The sequence below is a fragment of the Emys orbicularis genome, chromosome 3 (assembly GCF_028017835.1).
Source record: "Emys orbicularis isolate rEmyOrb1 chromosome 3, rEmyOrb1.hap1, whole genome shotgun sequence".
NCBI classification, from domain to species: domain Eukaryota; kingdom Metazoa; phylum Chordata; order Testudines; family Emydidae; genus Emys; species Emys orbicularis.
The window spans coordinates 203,619,484-203,640,970 of NC_088685.1; the positions used below are offsets into that span (position 1 = coordinate 203,619,484).

Sequence of the window (21,487 nt, forward strand, 5' to 3'; positions counted from 1 at the left end):
ATTACCTCTCTGTTTGACTAAGTATCTGTGAACTGGATTATTTTTTCCAGATGTGATAGCTTGGACTTTTTCTATGTTCAATGACATTTTAGTTCCAGGCTATGGTTCTGATCCGTCTTCCATTAAAGCCAAAGCTAAAACAGCCAGTGACCACGTGGGAGTTGGATCAGGCATTACCCTGTAGCTTCTCTAGATCTATTTGCATTATATCTCTGTCCCTGACTAATGTTTCCAACACCTTCTAATTTATTATCATCAGAAAATTTAATTGAGTTGTTTACCCATTCTTCAAAAATCATTAATAAAGATGTTAAATTAAACTGTGCTTACTACTGCACCCTGAGTCACCTCAATGCATTTCTCCCTCCCACTTGATAAATTGCCATGTATCATTATTCTTCGTTGATGGTGCTTCAGCCAATTTCAAGCCCATACGACACTGTTCACAACCACACCACCAATAGCAATATTTATTCAAGTAAGATTTTCAGAGCTAATTTCTAGGATTGCCAGCTTTTCCTTTTAAATGTTAAGTAATACAATCATTTTATTTTCCCAATCTTCTGGTGCCTTCTGGCTTCTCTTTGACTTTTCAAAACTAACACTGGTGGTTCAATGTATTCATTAGCTAATTCCTTTAATATGCCCGACTCCCTATCGTTTAGACTGCTTATTTGTATGTAACCATATTTCCAAGTATTCCTTTATTAGCTTTTAATCCACAGCTGATTGAACATTTTTGTTACTTCCCAATTGCCTTTATCATTTTTATTAAAGAACAATTTTACAAAGAAGCTCAGTCATTTCAAACAAGCTGATTTCCTCTCCTTCCTCATTTGTGAATGCAGCACCTTTTTTTCCTCCTTTCTCTTCTCCCAACTCCACATATATCTGTGACAGTCCTGATTCCCCTCATCCCTTTAATTACCATTAGCATTCTGTTCATATTGTGTACTATTGTTGCCCGTACTTTTTCAGCTGCAAGCTTTAACTGGCTGAAGTTCTTTTTGTTTGCTTTCCCCCCTTTCCTCTACATCTATTTGAGTGTTTTTTCCTTCAGATTTCCAAGCTGTGTCTTGTGAAGTCCCTTTGGCTATTTCTTACTCCTTCTATTTTTCTCTTCAAAAAAGCTGTGGTCTGCTGCTATTTAATTACTGAATTATATATTTGGTTGCTCCAGACTTCTTCCATTCAGTTGATGTAACGGTCATAGGTTTCCTGAAGTCAATGGACCTGTGACCCTTTACATTGGCTCAGGATCTTCCCCATGGATTTTAAAACTTCTACCACACTTACTAAGCTTCTTAATGCCTGTAAGCATGATGGGCATCTCAGATGTCCCCACATCCATTTGCACTGCTGTGTTCTGGGAGCCCAGTATTTAGTCCATTTAACTCAAGTAGTTTATAATTATTACTAGAACAGGGAAAAACTGTGGAATAGTCATTGCGGCCACAAAAAGAGAGAATTTCATTTTGTGTTGATCCAACTGGAAATTTTCCCCAACTTTTCAATTAGCAGAAAACGTTGAAAAATTTGGTTTTAGATCAACCTGAAAAGAATTTTTGGAAATTGCTAGACAACAGAAATATTTACGATTCATCTAGTGCTAGTGTACCGACTAGGGTGACCAGACAGCAAGTGTGGAAAATAAGGACAGGGGGTGGGGGGTAATAGGACCCTATATAAGAAAAAGACCCCAAAATCGGGACTGTCCCTATAAAATCGGGACATCTGGTCACCCTAGTACCGACAGACCCCAGTCGTCCGCAGGCAGGATCAAACCTGGAACCTCTGGAGCTTAGTGCATGAGCCTCTACTGCATGAGCTAAAAGCCATATGGCTCTTAGCTAAGGCTGTAAAACAGACACATTTAACTCTCTCTCGAAGTGGTCTCTGTGCCATTAGATGGGACAGAACACCAGTCCCAGGAGGTGTGTGGGTTACATACTTCCCCTAGTTGAGGAAGCGCATCCTGAGCTTCAGAGACTTCACAGTTGAAATCCCGGACAAGCCCCCACTTGTAACACTGACTGACCCTGATCATCAGTGGGCAAGATCAAACCTGGGGCCTCTGGAACTTAGTGTATGAGCCTCTATTGCATGAGCTAAAAGCCATATGGCTCTTAGCTAAGGCTGTAGAGCAGACTCATTTAACTCTCTCTAAGTGGTCTCGGTGCCACTAGATGGGACAGAACACCACACCCAGGAGGTGTGGGTTATACTAGTTAATAGCACTGCACTTCCTTATTGTGCCCACATGCACAATCAGTTCCTTGTGATAAGATGTAAATCCAGGATAGCTTCTCCTTTAGTCATATTCTTTACTTTCTAAACACAAAGCTATCCTGTGTATAACTCAATAGTATCATTATTATTCTATGTTTAGGACCTAATTAACATCTAGAGTCAAGAATTTTTATGCAATTCCCCCAACAGCTACTCAAAGAGTCATTTTCACACTGGCCCTGGCTTGGGGGCTTACTGCTGGTGCCCCCTGTAGTTCCTCCTTTGCTATTTTCATTTTGTCCTTTCTTACCCAAAGTATCTCACTAGTTTCATCTGATTCTCAAGTCTGTTCTCACTGGTCTGACTGTACTAGAATAGGGGCTGGAGCCAGGAGGAACATTGCCACTGCAGCAAAAAGAAGACCTCACTGCCAGCCTCACAGAAGGAACAAAGGGGATGTTTTCTTTGAATATTCATTCTCATGGATTTTTAAAATAAATAGAAAGAGCAAAAATGACTATAGAGAGAATATTTTCAATTCTATTGTATATAGATTCATAGATTCTAGGACTGGAAGGGACCTCGAGAGGTCATCGAGTCCAGTCCCCTGCCCTCATGGCAGGACCAAATACTGTCTAGACCATCCCTGATAGACATTTATCTAACCTACTCTTAAATATCTCCAGAGATGGAGATTCCACAACCTCTCTAGGCAATTTATTCCAGTGTTTAACCACCCTGACAGTTAGGAACTTTTTCCTAATGTCCCACCTAAACCTCCCTTGCTGCAGTTTAAGCCCATTGCTTCTTGTTCTATCCTTAGAGGCTACGGTGAACAAGTATTCTCCCTCCTCCTTATGACACCCTTTTAGATACCTGAAAACTGCTATCATGTCCCCTCTCAGTCTTCTCCTTTCCAAACTAAACAAACACAAAGTTTAAATAAAGGAACCCAACCTAACTGGTTGTCATTTATCTCTTTAGTGACTGGCTATATAAAGCCAAAGTTGGATTCATCTGATGGAAAGTTGTAACGTATGAAAAGGACTCCATTAGGAATTAAAACAAGCCAACGTGCACAACAGCATAGCTCTGTATCCAGAAAAGAATCAGTGGGTAGTATTTTGCCTGCTGCAGCTCCAGAGAGCATGACTACCTGGGCAAAAAAGGTACATTTGCCAACTGAGTTAACTCAATTGTATTAGCTTAATTCGCCTTAACCCCCATCTACCTCATGGACACCTGTCTAAACACAGATTCACATATTTTAGATTGAGTTGGTGTATCTTAATTTGAAGCCTAGGCTACAACATAATCAGCTCAAACTATCTAAAGATGTCATACTACGTCTACACAGGTTTTAAGCAGGCTTGAAGGTTCAACTGAACTGAGCTAATTTAATTGATCTAACTTGATTGAAAAACACCTTCTTTGCCCAAGTAGACTGGGCTATAAAATATGTTTGTGTAACGGGATATAAACAGCACAATGCCGGGATATTGCCATGCAATTATTACAGCCACATTGCCCATGTCACTCTAAACATTGTGTCAATCCACTTCCCTTTTTGGATGAAATTTGATCATTGCAAAAAGAAACTGAATACTACACTTACAATTCAAAAATGAAATATCTACAGTAAATTCAAATTTAACATGAGAATATTTTTAAATCTTTCTAAAATTCTACCCCATGAGGAACAGTCCTCATCAAAATTTCTTAAATAAATGTTGGTTTTATTTTAAAATCAGAAGACATTAACAGAAATTTAGGAACAGCTGGCATTGATCACCAAGGATATTTTCAAACCAGACTAGATTTCAGCTGCTTACTTGTTACAAATAGTTTTACGAAGTCAATATACTGTTTTATCTGAAACAGTTAATGGAACAATATTTTCTTCCTTCTTTACATCATTTTGATTAACTTCGATCTGACTTTCTCCAGACTATGATATCTACCCCTTGTCTCCCCAACTCCTGTTTTAATAATCTCACTTTCTTGTTGTTTATTCAATCAGAAATGTATTTTTAGAGCCTCCATTCAAGTACTAAATCGTTTAGTTAAGATGTAAAATGAGCTTCAGCAACTGGAGCAGGATTAAAAATAAAGACAGATAAAGGCCAGTCATAGCTAATGACTTCAGTAGAGTTATGATTTCCATCAGCTGAGAATCTGGCCAATATAAGACTGAGAATTTCTTAAGTTCACGCATTAGAAATACTAACCTCCATTTAGACATATTTACCTAACCGATATAATTGGTGGGTACATTTTCCAAGTAAAGCTTGCACAGTTGTGCATATACATTTGCACGTCTCACTTACGCATGTGCATACCTGATGTATGCACATAAATGTAGTCTATGCACACTAAGGCTAGGTCTACACTACGGGGGGGGGGAGAGTCGACCTAAGATACGCAACTTCAGCTACGTGAATAGCGTAGCTGAAGTTGCGTATTTTAGGTCGACTTACCTGGCTGTGAGGACGGCGGTGAGTTGACCGCTGCCGCGCCGCCGTCGACTCCGCTTCCGCCTCTCGCCGTGGTGGATTTCCCGAGTCAACGGCAGAGCCATCGGGGATCGATTTTATCACGTCTTCACTAGACGCGATGAGTCGATCCCCAATAGATCGATTGCTACCCGCCGATCCGGCGGGTAGTGAAGACGTGCCCTTAGCTATTGAAGACTGTAACTAGCGCACACAAATGCCTGAGTATGCAAACTCATCAAATATATGCAAATATAATAGGCACATCCAAACATATGCATATAAATGCACCCTTCTAACTTTGAAAATCTGGCCCTTTGAAATACAAAGCATGAGATGTATTTCATAAGATCAAGGAACCATGCTTATTAAATGAAACATAATAAAACAATTCTTTTACAGATCATAAATTATACATTTATGGTGATGGATTCTGGTGGGGTGATGTTATAAATTATGTTATTTGACCATCTCTTTTCATCTCTATTTTTAAGAAAAATTTTAATTTACAGAATAAGTCACTAGACCACAATCATCTCTCCCTCAGTAATTACTGAGGTTATATTCTGCAGAGTCAACTATTTGACCAATGGCCTCCTGCTAAGTTTTTTAGGAGGATCATAACATGTAAAATTAACCATTGGAGCCGTTCTCTTCCTGTCAGTTCTTAGTGGAACAGTAGTGTGTTAGATACAACTGCTTTACCAGCCCAGCTTTTGTGCCACCCCCAGGCTATCCTTATTCCTTTCTCTTCCAGTCGTGCTGCATTAACAACTCTCAATTTCTTGTTCTTGAATGCCACATATGACATGCATGATCTTAAAGTTTTTTATTATTCCTATAATGCTGCTAAAACCTGAGGAAAAATACCCCACCTAAAGAAATAATACATCTTTATGAAGTACTTACAATTGATCTGATATTGTTTTCTTTTGCCAGTTTCAGGGATGATTTATAACAACTTGCCAAGTCTTCTTTATGAGTATCACTGATATGGCCTCTTGCTATTGGTCCCACAGTATGAATGACATCTGCAAAAAAATGAAAAAAATATATATTCACTTTACTCCTAATGTGGGTAATGATTGGGAAAGGGGCTAATTTCTGGAGAAGGGTCTAGAAATCGCAACTGCATTAAAAAGAAAAAAAAGCAACAGGGTAGTCTGGCAAATATCTTCAATACCTGTATACAAATTCAGGGAGTATGGGGAACAAGCAGGATGAACTGGAAGTCATGCTATATGAAGAAAATTATGACTTAATTGGCATCACAACGACTTGGTGGGACAACTGCCATGATAGGAGTACCAGCATTGAGGGATATCGCATGTTCCGAAAGGATAGCTATGGGAAAAACAGAGGTGTTGTGCTTTACATCAAGAATGTATACACTTGCTCCGAGGTCCAACGGGAACGGAGTGACAGACGTACTGAGACTCTGGATGAGGATAATAAGGGGAAAGAATAGTAGCGATGTTATGATGGGGGTCTATTATAGACCACCAAATCAGGAAGAGGAAGTGAATGAGTCATTCTATCTACAAGCAGGTAACAAGATTAGTTAACACACATGAGCTAGAATTAATAGTGGATTTTAACTTCCCTGATATCTGTTAGAACACTATTGCAGCAAAACGTAATACATCCTGCAAATTCTTAGCAGGCGTAGGGGACAGATTTGTGATTCAGAAAGTTGAGGAAACACCCAGCAGGTCATCCATTTTGGATCTGTTTTTGATCAATGGGGATGAATTAGTTGCAAAAGTGAAGGTGGTCGGGAACTTGGGAGGAAGTGATCATGATCAGATTGAATTCAAGATCCTATGAAAAGGAGGACATGAGACCAGCAAAACAAGGACGCTGGACTTCAGAAATGTGATTTCAACTGACTCAGAGAAATAGTAGGCAAGGTCCCATGGAAAGACCAGTTAGGAAGAAAAGGAGTAGAAGGGGACTGGAAGTTCTTAAAAGATGTAATACTAGAGACTCAACATCAAGCTACTGCGATGCATAGTAAAAATAAGAAGAGCCGCAGGAGGCCAATGTGGCTGCACAAAGAGCTTTTTAGATATCTAAAAACTAAAAAAGGGATACATACAGGAAATGGAAGGATGGGCATGTCACCAAGGAACTATACACTGGAATAGCACGAGCATGTAGGGAACAAAATCAGGAAAGCCAAGGCAAAGAATGAGTTACAGCTGGCAAAAAATGATAGAGACAACAGGAAGGGGTTCTTCAAATATTTCAGACAAAAAAGAAAGATCAAGAATGGTGTGAGTCCGCTGCTCAATGGAGGTGGTGAGCTGATAACGGAAGATGATAGGAGAGCAGAGCTATTCAATCCCTACTTTGCTTCAGTCTTCTCATGTGACCAGATGACTAGCAAACAGACAATAAAGGGGAAGGGATGCAGATCGGGAGAAGTAAAGAACACATCAGAGATCTTCTGACCAATTTGAATGAATTCAATTCAGCGGGACCAGATGCTATTCACCCGAGGGTACTGAAGGAATTAGCTACTGGAAATAATATTTACAAACTCATGGATGACAGGAGAGATCCAGGAAGACTGGAGAAGGGCTAATGTAGTGCCCATCTTCAAAAAGGGGGGAAATGTGGAACTGGGGAACTATAGACCAGTCAGCCTGTCTTCAATATCTGAGAAGCTACTAGAGCAATGCATAAAACATTCAATTTGCAAGTACCTGGATGATGAAGGGGTAATCACTATCAGCCAACATGGATTGACCAAGAAGTTCCAGTCATGCCAAACCAGTTTGATTTCCTTTTTTGACAGAGTAACAGATTTGGTGGATAGGGGAAATGAGGTGGACATAATATACCTGGACTTCAGCAAGCCTTTTGACACATTCCCACATACCATTCTATTAAGTAAGCTGGAGAAATGTGGGCTCAACACAACTACCATTAAGTGGATACATAACTGGTTAAACAATCACAAAGAGTAACTATTAATGGATTGGAGGGAGGTCTAAAGTGGGGTTCCTCAGGGATCTGTTCTGGGTCCAGTGTTGTTTAACATCTTTATTAATTACCTGGATGTAGGTATAGTGAGCAGACTGATCAAGTTTTCAGATGACACAAAGCTGGGAGTGGGGGTTGCAAATACTCTGGAGGATAGAGCTAAAATTTAGGGATCTTGATAGATTGGAGAACAGGGCTATAGACAACAAAATGAAATTCAAGAAAGACAAATGTAAGGTGCTACACTTGGGGAAGAAAAACCAAATGCACAAATACAGATTAGAGGAAAACTGGCTTGGCAGCAGTACTGCTGAGAAGGATCTGGGAGTTGTGGTGGATCATAACCTCAACATGAATCAGCGATGTGATGCTGTTGCAAAAAAAGCAAATGCAATTTTAGGTTGCATTAACAGAGGTATAACATGTAAGTCACAGGTGCTTGTTAGGCCTCAGCTGGTGTACTGTGTCCAGTTTTGGTCACCAATGTATAGAAAGGATGTAGAGAAACTGGAAAGGATCCAGAGGTGAGTGACAAAGATGATCAAAGGGATGGAATGCAAGCCATACGAGCAAAGGCTGAAGGAACTGGGCATGTTTAGTTTCAAAAAGAGGAGATTAAGAGGGGATATGATAGCAGTCTTCAGATACTTGAAAGGCTGACATAAAAAAGATGGAGAAAAGTTGTTCTCTCTTGCCAGAGAGGGCAGGACAAGGGGCAATGGGTTCAAACTACAGCATAGCAGACTTACATTAAAACTCAGGAAAAACTTCCTAACTGTAAGAACAGTAGAACAATGGAACAGATGCCTCAGGAGGTTGTGAAAGCGTCTTTACTGAATCTTGGCAGGGAGTTAGACTAGATGACCCTTGCAGTCCCTTCTAACCCTATGATTCTATGATTATTAATGGCCTCATGATTCTGTACCACTATTGCAACTTTACAAGTTATCATCTGCAGTTATTGTACCTGGACACAAAGATTTAAACAATAATGCAAGAAATGCACATAATTGGTATCCATGAGACAATACCTTTGTAGGAGATTAACTGAAATGAAAACAACTGTAAAGTTATATTTTAAAGTACTAGTGCATTTGAGTTAAAGCAAAAATGAGAAAAATGTACTGAACTGTATATTATTTCTGTTACAAGCTGCTTACTTCTTGCCCCGTAAATAAAATGGCTCCACAAATACTGTAATCTGTAGTTGAGAGTTTCTGTAAATGTTGTAGAACAATTTCTAACAATCATTGCCATTCCTTAGAATCCCAACAATGGGGAGAAAATTTAAAATTCAAGTTTTACCATCAAGATCATTGACAGGTAGAATGTGATGTGCATAATTCTTTTTCATTAAATCTCTGGGATCTTTTCTTAAAGACCATTTTTTAAAAAAATAAGCACATTCCTCTAATCTTTATTGACCTATGAAAGTGTTAATTACCAAGGGATTAGCAGACCTTTCACAAAAGGAAAGATTCAATCAAAACACTATGCAATTTAAAATAAACAACTAATTTTGTCTAAAGAAACAACACATTAGAGAGAGTAGAGCCAGGGATTGCAGTAGATAAGATGCTTCTGAATTCATTGACATAGTAACCAGGTCCTACACTATCAGACAAAGTTCTTAAACCAGGGGGCTCTCTGAAAAAATAAAGTAAAATTACTTAGAAATCTATAAACTAAAATGTATTATTAAAAATATTTCTAAATTTTGTTTAAAAGTTGCATATAGTGAGCACGTTTACTTTTCAAATCCCATTTCTACATGTAGTAACAACACCAGGATGAGTAAAGATGACAGGTAGCTACATCCTTTTTTGTGTGTTGTGGATACTCCCCCACAATCCACCATGGCAGCATTAATCAGGGATGACCCTCTCTCTTGTACATTGTCCTGCGCTATACCTTGACCTCCTTGCCATATCATGCTGTCTACAGTAATCAGACAGTTCTCATCTCACACTGCAGCTAGTCAAGTAATACCTCTACACCACACATGAATAGCTTCCATGCATTTCCAAGTGTTTGCATCCTTAGAATTTCTGGCCCAAGTTGTGGTTGCTGTGGAAATCATAGCATCTATACGTTTGCCGAAATCCCCCTTCTTGCGGCAATACATGTACGTAGTACATTGGAGGACATGTCAAATCAAAGGCAAATTGATGTAATACATATAAATGCACTTGATCTTCTCAAGTTCCACCAACATCAGTTGCCTTCTACAAAGGAACATAGGGATAGCCAGACTGTATCAGACCTGAAGTCCGTCTAAGCTAGCATCCTGTCTTCAAAACTGGCTACCAACAGATGACTCAGAGGAAGATGCAAGAATGTCACAGTAGACATGTGTGGGATAATTTACTCCTGGGAAGGTCTCATCCTAACCCATAATAGAGACTGGCTTAAATGCTGAAGCATGAGACTTTTTATCCCCTTCCAAAACTTTGTTTGCATTAACTGTTATAACTGTATATTCTTGTTATCCATATAAACACCCAATCTCTCTTTGAATCTTTCCATCTTTCTCTTCTTCATATATCCTCCAACACAGTTTTGCATTTGCAGAATTTTTAAGCCTCTCAATCTTTCATTCCCTAACTTCAACCTACAAAAGAGAATTTTCTGAGGTGGCTACCATCCCTCTCTGCTTGTGGCACCAAGACGCAGAATCACAGGCTCTTAGAACTTCACAAAACTTGCCTGGTTTGAACTGAATTTCGCTTCTAGCATTTTTTTGGTTGATGAATGCACACATTGAAGAGAACCCAAATGAATATAAATACAGCAGAATGATAGCTGATAGGAAACTTCATGAATCCAGTATGAATCAAACTTGGAAGGCTTTATACAACTTGCCTTCCTAACTACTATAAATACACAATGAGAAGCACACAAAAAGGCAACTACCATTCTTCTCCTTTTAATCACAGTAATTTCTTCTAGTTATAGGAACAGGATTGGACAGACTGGATAATTTCTGTTGATTGTCACAGCTGCTATATAGTAACTACAGCAGTGCCCTTCTAAATTGTTTTAAAAAACTGAAATGTGAAGCAGGCATTTAGTCTTTGTCAGATGACAAGTAGGATGACAACTGGTGATCCAAACAGGTAAGATGGTTTTATCCTTGAGTTCACAGAAACACTATTTTGAGTGTGCACCATAGACAATATAATAAACAGAACTGTTACTACCTAACTAAAACAAATAACATAGCTGGTTCATAATTTGCCTGTGCTGGAAGCGACAGGCTTGTGTCAGTATTTCCATTAGGAAACCTTTCTTTATAAAATATTATTATAACAATGCCCCGAGTAGGAACTTTGCAAATAAAGTTTCTATGTTTTTGTGTTCGATTTTAACAATGTTAAAGAAAAAGCACCTCTGGTCATTTTCTCAATATATGTTTCTTGAAAGAGGCAAGCCTCAAGAACAGAATGGATAGAAGTTATAGATCAGTAAAACTGCTCTCCCTCCAAGGCCATTACACATTTACAGATACTAGAATTAGAGGATACCATCAGACATATTTAACTCATAACAATATATCAAGCAACAGGCAAACAAAATGAACATGAAACAAACATAAAGGAAAATAGAAAAGCTGTGTAAGAGAAGAGAACTGATCATTCCCTCTGTCTTTTTTACTACTGATCCAATATGTATTTGAAGGTACAGCTTCCCAAAAGCTGAAACTCAAATGGGAAAATGAGTTACACTTATAATGTGTTGATAAACCGCAGGATGGGGTTTTGGACTAAAGCCCAAATCCTGAGTTAGTTACTGTGTTCCTTCTTTCCAATTGGAAGAATTTCTACTTTTGTTTTTCTGGTTAAATATATACTTTATCCTTTTAATCCCTATGTTGCAAAATGCAAATACTAAGCACATCCAAAATATGGGGCTAAACCAAGTTAATGTTTTTCTTGGAACCTTTGAATTTGCACTTCTTGACTTTTTGTGATTTTTCACTGTGCATCGTTAACATCACATTAACATATCCCTAGGCACTTAATGTAAATAGGTTCCCTTAAATGTGATTAAATAGTTCTTGTATGTTAATTTATAGAAACCAGGAACAGGTGGTCCTATTGACTAATGCAATGACCTGTCATGTCTGTCAACACGGTTCTAAATTTGTGTTAAGCTGTAAGAAAATGACTTTTGTTGTTTAATTGCTATTCCAAGCACATCATTATTACAAACACATGATACAGCAGGACTTTATTAGCAGTATAATAATAATGTCTCAATATGTTGTATGGTCAGCAGATGAACAGGGAGTTGAAGCTTTTATTGCTACACTTTGCCAATAACATTAATACATACATGCATACATGGTCTATGTATACACTATCTCATTATATATTAGGGTCTGGCACAAAGGCTAAATCCTCCATGAACATGCTGATGCAGGCAATCAAAAAAAGAATGCATGAGGTTAAGCCCAGACTGGACTATTTTATTTATATACATCCAGGAAGAGTTTGTTGCTTCAACCCTCAAGTGTTGACTCAGGTCAGGATGTTTCACTCTGTTTTCATATGCCACTGGTTGCCTTGTAAGAACAGAATCCCAGACCCCTCCCAAAAATAATTCTGCAGTGGGTATCTTGACCATGGCCCCATTAGTTTGGTTAGTCACAATTCCATCCCTGACAAAATACTGAAATACAACTAAGGAGAAAAATCACTAAAATTCTGCAAAATAACGGCATATGGGGAGCAATAAGTAGCTAGGTTTACACAGATCAAGTCTTGCCAAACAAACATGGCTATTTTTGTTTTTAAAGAAAAGTAAATAAGGAAATGTTATTTACTCCTCATAACACAAGAACTAGGGGCCACCAAATGAAATTAATAGGCAGCATGTTTAAAATAAACAAAAGGAAGTATTTTTTCACACAACGCACAGTCAACCTGTGGAACTCCTTGCCAGAGGATGTTGTGAAGGCCAAGACTATAACAGGGTTCAAAAAAGAACTAGATAAGTTCATGAAGGATAGGGTCCATCAATGGAAATTAGCCAAGATGGACAGGGATGGTGTCCCTAGCCTCTGTTTGCCAGAAGCTGGGAATGGGCGACAGGGCATGGATCACTTGATGATTACCTGTTCTGTTCATTCCCTCTGGGGCACCTGGTAATGGCCACTGTCGGAAGACAGGATACTGGGCTAGATGGACTTTTGGTTTGACCCAGTATGGCCGTTCTTATATTCTTATGAAAGCATTACAAAATTGGTGGCTAAAGGCAAAATGGTAGATATAGTCGGATTTTGTTTTTTTAAAGTATTTGATACAGTATTTGTTCCTTGAGAGTTTGCTTTCCAGATTAATTGAAGTTAGCATGGATAGGAACACAGCCAAAGGGACTGAATACCAGCTTCAGGAACATAAACAAAGGGTAATGATAAATGGCAAAGTATTGAGCTGAGAGGTGTTTATCACAGTACTTCAGGGATCTGCACTAGGTCTGTTCTCATTTAGTATGTTCAGTAATGCTTTGGAAGAGTAAATGAAACATATTTGTGAAAATAGGAGAGGATATTAAATTGGATAAAATTGCAACACCAGTGAAAAACAGAGAGGACGAGTACGAAGGGACCTAGAGAGATTAGAAACATGGGCAGTAAACATCAAAATGCAGGCTAATATGTTTGGGGGGAAATAATCTGAAACACACTTATTTAATGGGAGAAAGAAACATGGAGAACAGTAAGGTTTTAATGCTCTACTTGCCTAGAGCCTGAGTAATTTGGACTCCATGTGGCTGGAATGTGGAGGAGTTGGGGAGGTAACATTTAACTCTGGATGACAGGGCTGCGGGCAACACTCCTTACCTTTCCCCCATGGCCACAGCCCATCATTGCAAGATGCATAGGGGTACTGGCGCTCAGGGCCGCCCAGAGAGGGGGGCAAGTGGGGCAATTTGCCCCGGGCCCCACAGGGGCCCCCACGAGAATATGGTATTCTATAGTATTGCAACTTTTTTTAATGGAAGGTGCCCCTGAAATTGCTTTGCCCCAGGCCCCCTGAATCCTCTGGGCGGCCCTGCTGGCGCTACTGTATTAGTGTAAAGGTGGATCTGTGTGCTTTTCTCTGGCCTGCCCCAGTCTAACCTAAAGTGGCCTTCCATGCTAGCCTATGCAGGGCCAGCCTGGAGACCCCTTCCACAGTATGCAGGGTTAAACAAAAAAGTGTAAGAAATAATCAGGTCTTAGTAAGGGCTAACAAATTGCAATTGGTAAAAACTTTAATTTTAATACCAAAATTAAGTTGTCAGTGTTCCTTTAAAACTTCCATCTTACTATGCTCAGTCTTCAGCAAAGCCAAGTGTCTCTGACAAGAAATTTAGTTTAGCGAGAAAGCTGCAGTGTATGTGATTGTATATCATATACAATGCACTTGCATTGGGGATTTTCACATCAATTTTTAACAGTTCACCAAGGGGCAGTGCCCGTGTTGAATGTGTATTTTTACTCGGCACATAGAAATGGATCCAACTGCTTTCAGTGATAATATCCCAGAGAGATTTAAATGTTTATACTTTTAAAGGGAAGAGGGATTTTCTCTCTTTCCAGTGCATGCTGGGGAAGACAGGCAGGGGAAGATACAGGGTTGGTACAAGGACTACAGTGCTTAGAGCTGCTAAACATAAGGAGAGCCATCTATGGGACCGAGGGAACAATTTAATTTACACCAGGATTTCTAAGACATTTCTTGTAGCAGACAGCTGTGGCAATCCAGCAGTGCGTGTTGTGAGACACAGTAGGAAGAAATTGAAGATTTTGTTTCCTTTTTGCAAAGTTGTATCTTATATGAGCTGTACTGAACTGATTGTCAGACACCTGGCTAGGGGCCTCAGTGGTCAGAGAGGACAGACCATGACAATTAAGCATTTATTTCAATGTATGATTCTGTTCTCTCTGTATATTACCTCTGTTTACTTTGGCTTGTTTTTGCTCCAGATCAGCATAACCAGGAGTGGACATCTGAGTCTTGCATAAACCACAACCTGTTTTGAGGTATAGCAGGCCCTCGAACATTTCAACATTCCTGTTACTATTTAGACAACAATGAACATAAATATAATTTGCACATTTAATCAACACTTCAAAAGCATCACGCTGAAGATCTGTGAAAAAACAAAACCACATATAATATTCTGCTGTGCCATACATACTGCAAGTGTAAAAAAGATAAATTAGACTTATTTTCTCTGACCGCTTTCATTAAATAAAACAGTCCATAATCTTCACATTGGTTTTTGATGCCATTTTTTATCCAGAGACATTATTTTTATCCAGGCTACATTGCAGGGGGTGAAGGGGGGGAGGTTGAAGGGAGGAAAAGCAGAGAAGGATGAAAAACAACTTTCAGTTGCAAATTGAAAAGTATGTGATTGTGATCCAAAATGAATATGGAAGGCACGGATGTGATTTACAAATATTCCTTTCTTGGTCTTTGCAAAGTGTAAAGTTAGCCTGCAAAAATATTAGCTTAATGAATTTTCAAGCAAATGGAAAAGTTCAAATAAGTTTCTCTCATTCTCTCTTTTTCAGAAGTGAGTGCACCACATTCAGACTGTTAATGAACTGGCAGACCAAGTCTAGAATCAATTACACATTTCTTTCATTTATCCCATTCGCGTATTCATATCCATAATCAGTCCATCTAGACAACCACATAATGAAGCTGTGCCCTGTCAATCATAGACCAAACTGTAAGTATTTTCAAGAGGAAACTAATGTATTGTGTTTAGCTGAATATTTAAAAAAATATGATACCAAGACAAAGCATTAAGGTCTCTAATTTGTAAATCTTATCAGTCGATCTACACAATAAGCATTGCCATATTAGTCCTGAAAAGGGATATCTAAAGTTCAATTGCTGGGAAATAGAATTACCCCCAGATATCTTACATAATGAATGTTACCATGCCTACTATAGGTACGTAGACTAATGCTTTGACATCCAAATGTGCTCAGCTTGTTCATACTCTATTTCAAGCTACACACAATTGTACATAAAATGTGCATTTTTAATCTGCAGACATGTTAAATTAAGGTAAACTGTTTATCATTCCCCAAGACCATTGTCTAATTTCAGTTATTTAATGATACATTTCTTGAGAAGTAAAATTGATTACTTCACTTTTTTTAATGCACATCTTCTTTTTTAGATTGCACTGTGCTAATCTGGAGTGCACAGGATTAAAAAAAATCCAGTTCACAATAGTTTTAAAGTATTCATTTGCTTATGTATATGATATCTTTTCACCTTCCTGGATCTGAACATCATTAAATAATATGTACTGTGTGTACCTACTTTAGATGCAGATGCAAAACAAAAATTTGCATTTTTTGGCAGATAAAGAGAGACAGCATGAGGTTTCTAGGCTTGAATTAATGAGCACTGCTCAGTTTAAGGTTCAACCCTTTTATAGCATACTTTATTACTAATATCACTGTTTTGGACATTTCAGACAATATGTTTCATGCTTCATTACATTCAAAAGATGTGATATTTTAAAGCCCTATTCATAAAAAAATTATTGGAGCCATTTTCAGACAAATGTCATATTTGGCACATAAAAATGTAAAGAATGTGCTTGTCATAAATGATTAATCAGTTTTCTCCTTTATGTATTGTGTGTACATTTTAAGTATGATGCCGGAGCGAGAACTACAAAGCAATATTCCCTATTGGGAAGGTAGGGAAATTTACCGAGTCTGGGAGATCCCACAGGGAAATCAAGGAAACCAGTACTAAATAAATGGTTTCCAGAAGAGAAGGAACTCTCAGAATCCATGGGAAGCTGTAAAAAAACACAAAGCTTGTTCTCAGTAATTGCCACTAACTCCAAGGGGTGCACAGGCAGCCTGAAAATGCAGTGATGCAAGTAAAAAACACGGCATTTCTGGCACTCGTGCTGGTCATAAAACAGAAGGCCCAGAATATGAGCTCAGATACAAGAGTGCTATTCCATTCAAATCTAAGGAATTTATAGCATATAACTGAGATCAGAACCTGGCCATGAGCAGATGAAACAAAAATAAGGTCTGTTCAGGCAGGAGAAGCAAGTTAGGGATTGTATAGTCCATCCAAAGATGAGCAGGTTCCACAGGTATTCAGCACAACAGTGATAGGTGTCACAAGTATAAAGACATACACTTATATATGATCAGCATTGCAACTTCTTTGGAAATGACTGTGTACCTGTAAAACGACATGAAATTACTGCATCCATGCCTTTAAAAACTCAGCATAAAATTAAAGACCATGAATTGAACTCCACATAAATTAGATGAAACTACTATGTATGTGCCTTGAAAACGTCAACATCTAACAACCAGAGTAATTGGAGTACTGGTGGAATCATCCCATACTTAAAATAGGAGATAGCTTGGAATCACAATCACAACAGAGTGGCCAATGTTGACTTTCTAACTGCACCCCTCCCTCCCCCCACTATATGCTGTTCTGACTGAGGTATAGAACATTTCATGATTTTTAAGCCAGTCATGATTTTTTGCAGTCTGACATGATTTTGAACACTTGGGGTTGGCAATACTATAATTTAAAAAGGACAGCTCAGCCCCAGTGCAGCACCTGCTATGCAGTAAAGGTCTCCCTTCATATAACTTTATCATTACCAGTCGGCGGACTGGAACACAGCAGATCAAGAAAGGTGACTCCTTTTTATTCTGTGTTTGTACAGGACCTATCACAATGGGATCATGGTCCCTGACTGGAGCTCTTAAGCAATACAGTAATACAAATGAATCATAGTTATTATTTTATTATTTCTCATTTTTATTAAGGGATACTTTCAATATAACAATCAGACTTTTTTTTTTTTTACCTACTATTGTTAGAAATGACACTGAGATTATTCCCATTGAAAGAGATTAAAGGAAATATTTTCTTTTCTGCATTTTCAGTTTGTTTACAGCTTTCAGTCCATAGTCATATTCCTTATCATTGTTTCCCCTGCAATACCCAGCAACAAAGAGAGACAAAATTAAAATAAAAAAAAATGTGATTTAACACTTCACCACATACATCCCAATATTGACAATAGAATCTGGGGCAGGAGTAGCTCATGAAACTAATTTTAACTCTTTTTTTTTAATTGACTAGATTTCAAGTTGACAGTGTCAGTGTAATTGCTCTATACAAATATGATAACAGAAATATCGGGACAGCTCTTTCAACTGTAAAGTGAGCCTCATAACTAGAAAAAGAATCTCATTTTGTATCATCATTTTTATTTTTATTCAGATGGCTGAAATGAGGCTAAAGTACCCTCTTGATATCAACATGACCCAGATCCTAACTTGTGGAAATGCAATGCATGCGGAGGATCTGTGATGAATTTATTTGAGCATCTACTCTAAGTCTCTCATTCTGGGATGCACAGTAGTGTCAAAATATTGTTTCATCAGCAGGCAACGAAACAAATGCTAGCACCAGGAATTCATTGTCCTGCATTCTGCTTAAAAAGCAAACCAGCAGATCATATGGAAACATGAACACTCCAGAGTTTAATAGTAAAATACTGACAGACAGCACATGTGATGAAATGTGATGAAAAGAAAGAAGTTATCTCACAAGGCTATCTATGTTACTCTTGCAGATATGGAGAAAAGAAATCAGGAATGAAAAGGGGGAAAATCAGTGTCTCAGGCTTACTTCCTGTATACTTTATTAATGATACAGCTGTTACTCTTCTGAACACTGCTGATAAGACGGGCAAGCTTAACGCAATCACTTTCTATTGTCAATAAACAGACTACAACCTTAATAACGTTAAATAGTCATTAAAACTTGGGATGCAAATCTTGGGATAGATCCTTTGCCCAAAATAACAGGGGCACAGCCCATGCCTCCATTCCCCTAACGTATGTTCTCATGTGGGTGAATATTGCTGATCTCAGTCTTCGACCATTAGAAGACTTGCCCTTGAGAAGAGTGTCCTTGCCAATAGTAAAAATAGTAAGTGGCCTGAACGCACACAAAGATGCCCTGGACTCACCCTTGACCATGACTAAACAGACCTTTTCTTTTCAACAACTACAAAAGACAAGGCAATCAGTTACCAATTAATTACAGTAGTTGCTCAACCTGTGAGGCCACCTACAAGTTCATCACGTCTGTGGGTTACCTTTTCTCCTGCCTCTTTTTCAATAAAGTTTTTGTTGGAGAGGATTTTATCTTGTTAATAATGTTCAACAACAATAAAGATTCATAAAGCCTTGACGTATGTTCTCCGACTAACACATTATGCTCTGGTTTTATGGGAATCATCTGGACAAGGGAAAAGGTCTTGATTGTCGTTTAGTGGAAGTATCACAAATGCAAATTCAAAGCTAGACAGTATTCATTTCTTCATGGAGGCAATTTTTTAAATTAGATTCTGGAAAAGGGCACTGTAAAATAAACTTTTAATTTCAATGATAACATTCGGTAAGGGTTGAAAAGTACAATAGGCCAGGTAGCATGTCAGCACTGATATACAACAACACTTTTTTCTGAGCACATAACAATTTGGAGAGCTAATAATAAAAAGAAGTGATGCCGAGATGATGAATGGATGCTATGCAATTAGACCTATTAGAATTCACAAGAGTCGACAGGCAATAATCAAAGCACTTTCATGCTGCCCATTGCAATTATCTTTGCACTTAAGAATCAACAAAGCACATAATGACTTGCACTCGATTAAGGAATTCATGAAAAATGGAATTTTAATTAGCATGTTGAAAATTTGGGCCATTTATTACTTTACAGGACAACAGATTGTGAAAACTAGTTGAATAGCCATAAGTGTTCAAGAGAGGTTCCCAGTGCAAGATGAATGCTGTGATGTTCCTGATGAGAAAAAATTCCTAATAATTCTCAATGAAATAACTCCTACTGAAGGAACATTCTGACAGAAATTTTATTGTATGAGGCTGATTAAAAAGAAAAACATTCTGTTGACATTTTGGATTACTGGATGACAAACACAGCTGATCAAACTACAATGACTCAAGTCATGTGCCACAACTGCCAGATCTATTTTTACATTCTTATCTGCTATATGAGTAGGATGATAATAGATTAACCTATCAGGAGAGATCTCCATATCATAAAATATACTCAGAATAGTAAAATAAGTGTTGGATTAAGTCTTCCTTTTAAAAAGCAAACACTTAAATAAGAGGTTGATTTAATTTCAAGAAGCTGCTTTCATAGCTATTACTTTTCATTGTGTTTATCTTAGAACAAAACAATTTATTAATATTCTCAATTTATTAATTCTGAAAATTGAGCACTTGGGGGTAAAATCAGGGTTATCCTGCTGTGTTGGTGAACTGTATAAATGAATTCCACATTTTAAGTATGAAAAATATATGCACACTCATAACGTGAACAGTGCAGCTATACAAATATGAATAAAATCATCTATCCCAAACAAAATCAACGAAGAATCAATATAATTTAAAGCAACACATTTTATATAAAAAAGAAACATACCATACTACTGTATGCCATCTGTTCCTATGAGTCCAAAATACTTAAAACAATATTCACCATAGTGGAGGCAGCATTTAGATCATCGTATACATTTGAAAATGTTCTTCATACCCTTGCCTTCACTGAGTTTATCATCTGTTCTGTGATGGAGAATAAATATGCTAATTTTGGCTTAAAACTTATTGAATCTGTGATACAGAAATGTCAGTTGATGCTATTAAACAGTCAACATTTACTCACACTTATCACACTGTGGTATTCAAGATATACAGTGTAGTTGTAGCCATGTCAGTCCCAGGACATTAGAGAGACAAAATGGGTGAGGTCATATCATTTATTGGACCAATACCCCCCACAATACCCCCCACAATACTCCTTTCAAGATCCATGGATGCTACACATGCCTATCACAACATGTGGCATACCTCACTACGAGCATTTAATGCCCAGTAACAACTATGTGGGCAAAAAATCACTATGCTCTTGAATGAACTCACAGAGGAAAATGATAAGAGACAAAGACATCCTATCACCTGAATGTGAACACTTTCACAAAGCGATCACTCTATACCTGATCTATCAGTCCTCATCCTCAAAGGAACCCTGTACAGCACTTTCAACCCTGAAACAGGGACACTGGATTTATGACTTATTACAACAATCTGTAATCCACTAATCTCCTCTTTTTGTCCTATGACTGCAGAGGTGATAACGGGACACTCTACCTTACCTTACAATATATGCTGACTACTTATGCTAAACAATCTGTTCCACCTTGCATTTTCCCAGCCCTGAAGAAGAGCTCTGTGTGGCTCAAAATCTTGTCTCTCTCACTAACAGAAGTCGGTCCAATAAAAAATATTACCTCATCTACCTTGTCTCTCTTGTATTCAAGATATGTCATTCAAGTATAGGGAAATGCCTTAGTATCTCTTTTAGAACTGTGGTAGCTGTAGGGAAATTTTGACTTTCTAACAGAATCGCATCTCTGCTATAGTAACTACTCAAAGTGGTTCTATTATAGAAGTCTCTACATTTGCACTAAAAAAAAACAACCCACATTGGGCCTTGTTCTTAGGTCTACTCCAGCTGCTTTGTGTAAAAATGGCACCACGAGTAGCCTGGAACGCACCAAATCCAATCCCCTCAGAATTCTTCTTCCAAGAGGGAAAACGTCAGAAAACGTAGAGTCACCACCTCAGCCAGCCCACTACTGGCCCTAGCATAGGTGGCATATCTGGGAGGAAAGGA

At 38.2% G+C, this 21,487-nt stretch overlaps 1 protein-coding gene across 1 annotated transcript in view; it reads right to left on the reverse strand.

Moving 5' to 3' along the window:
* MACROD2 (mono-ADP ribosylhydrolase 2) overlaps positions 1-21,487 on the reverse strand; it is a 1,323,621-nt gene that overhangs the window by 525,503 nt on the left and 776,631 nt on the right. Inside the window, exon 6 of the mRNA XM_065401494.1 lies at positions 5,631-5,752. Coding sequence (XP_065257566.1) covers positions 5,631-5,752 — 122 coding nt within the window. The remainder of the gene's footprint in view (positions 1-5,630; positions 5,753-21,487) is intronic.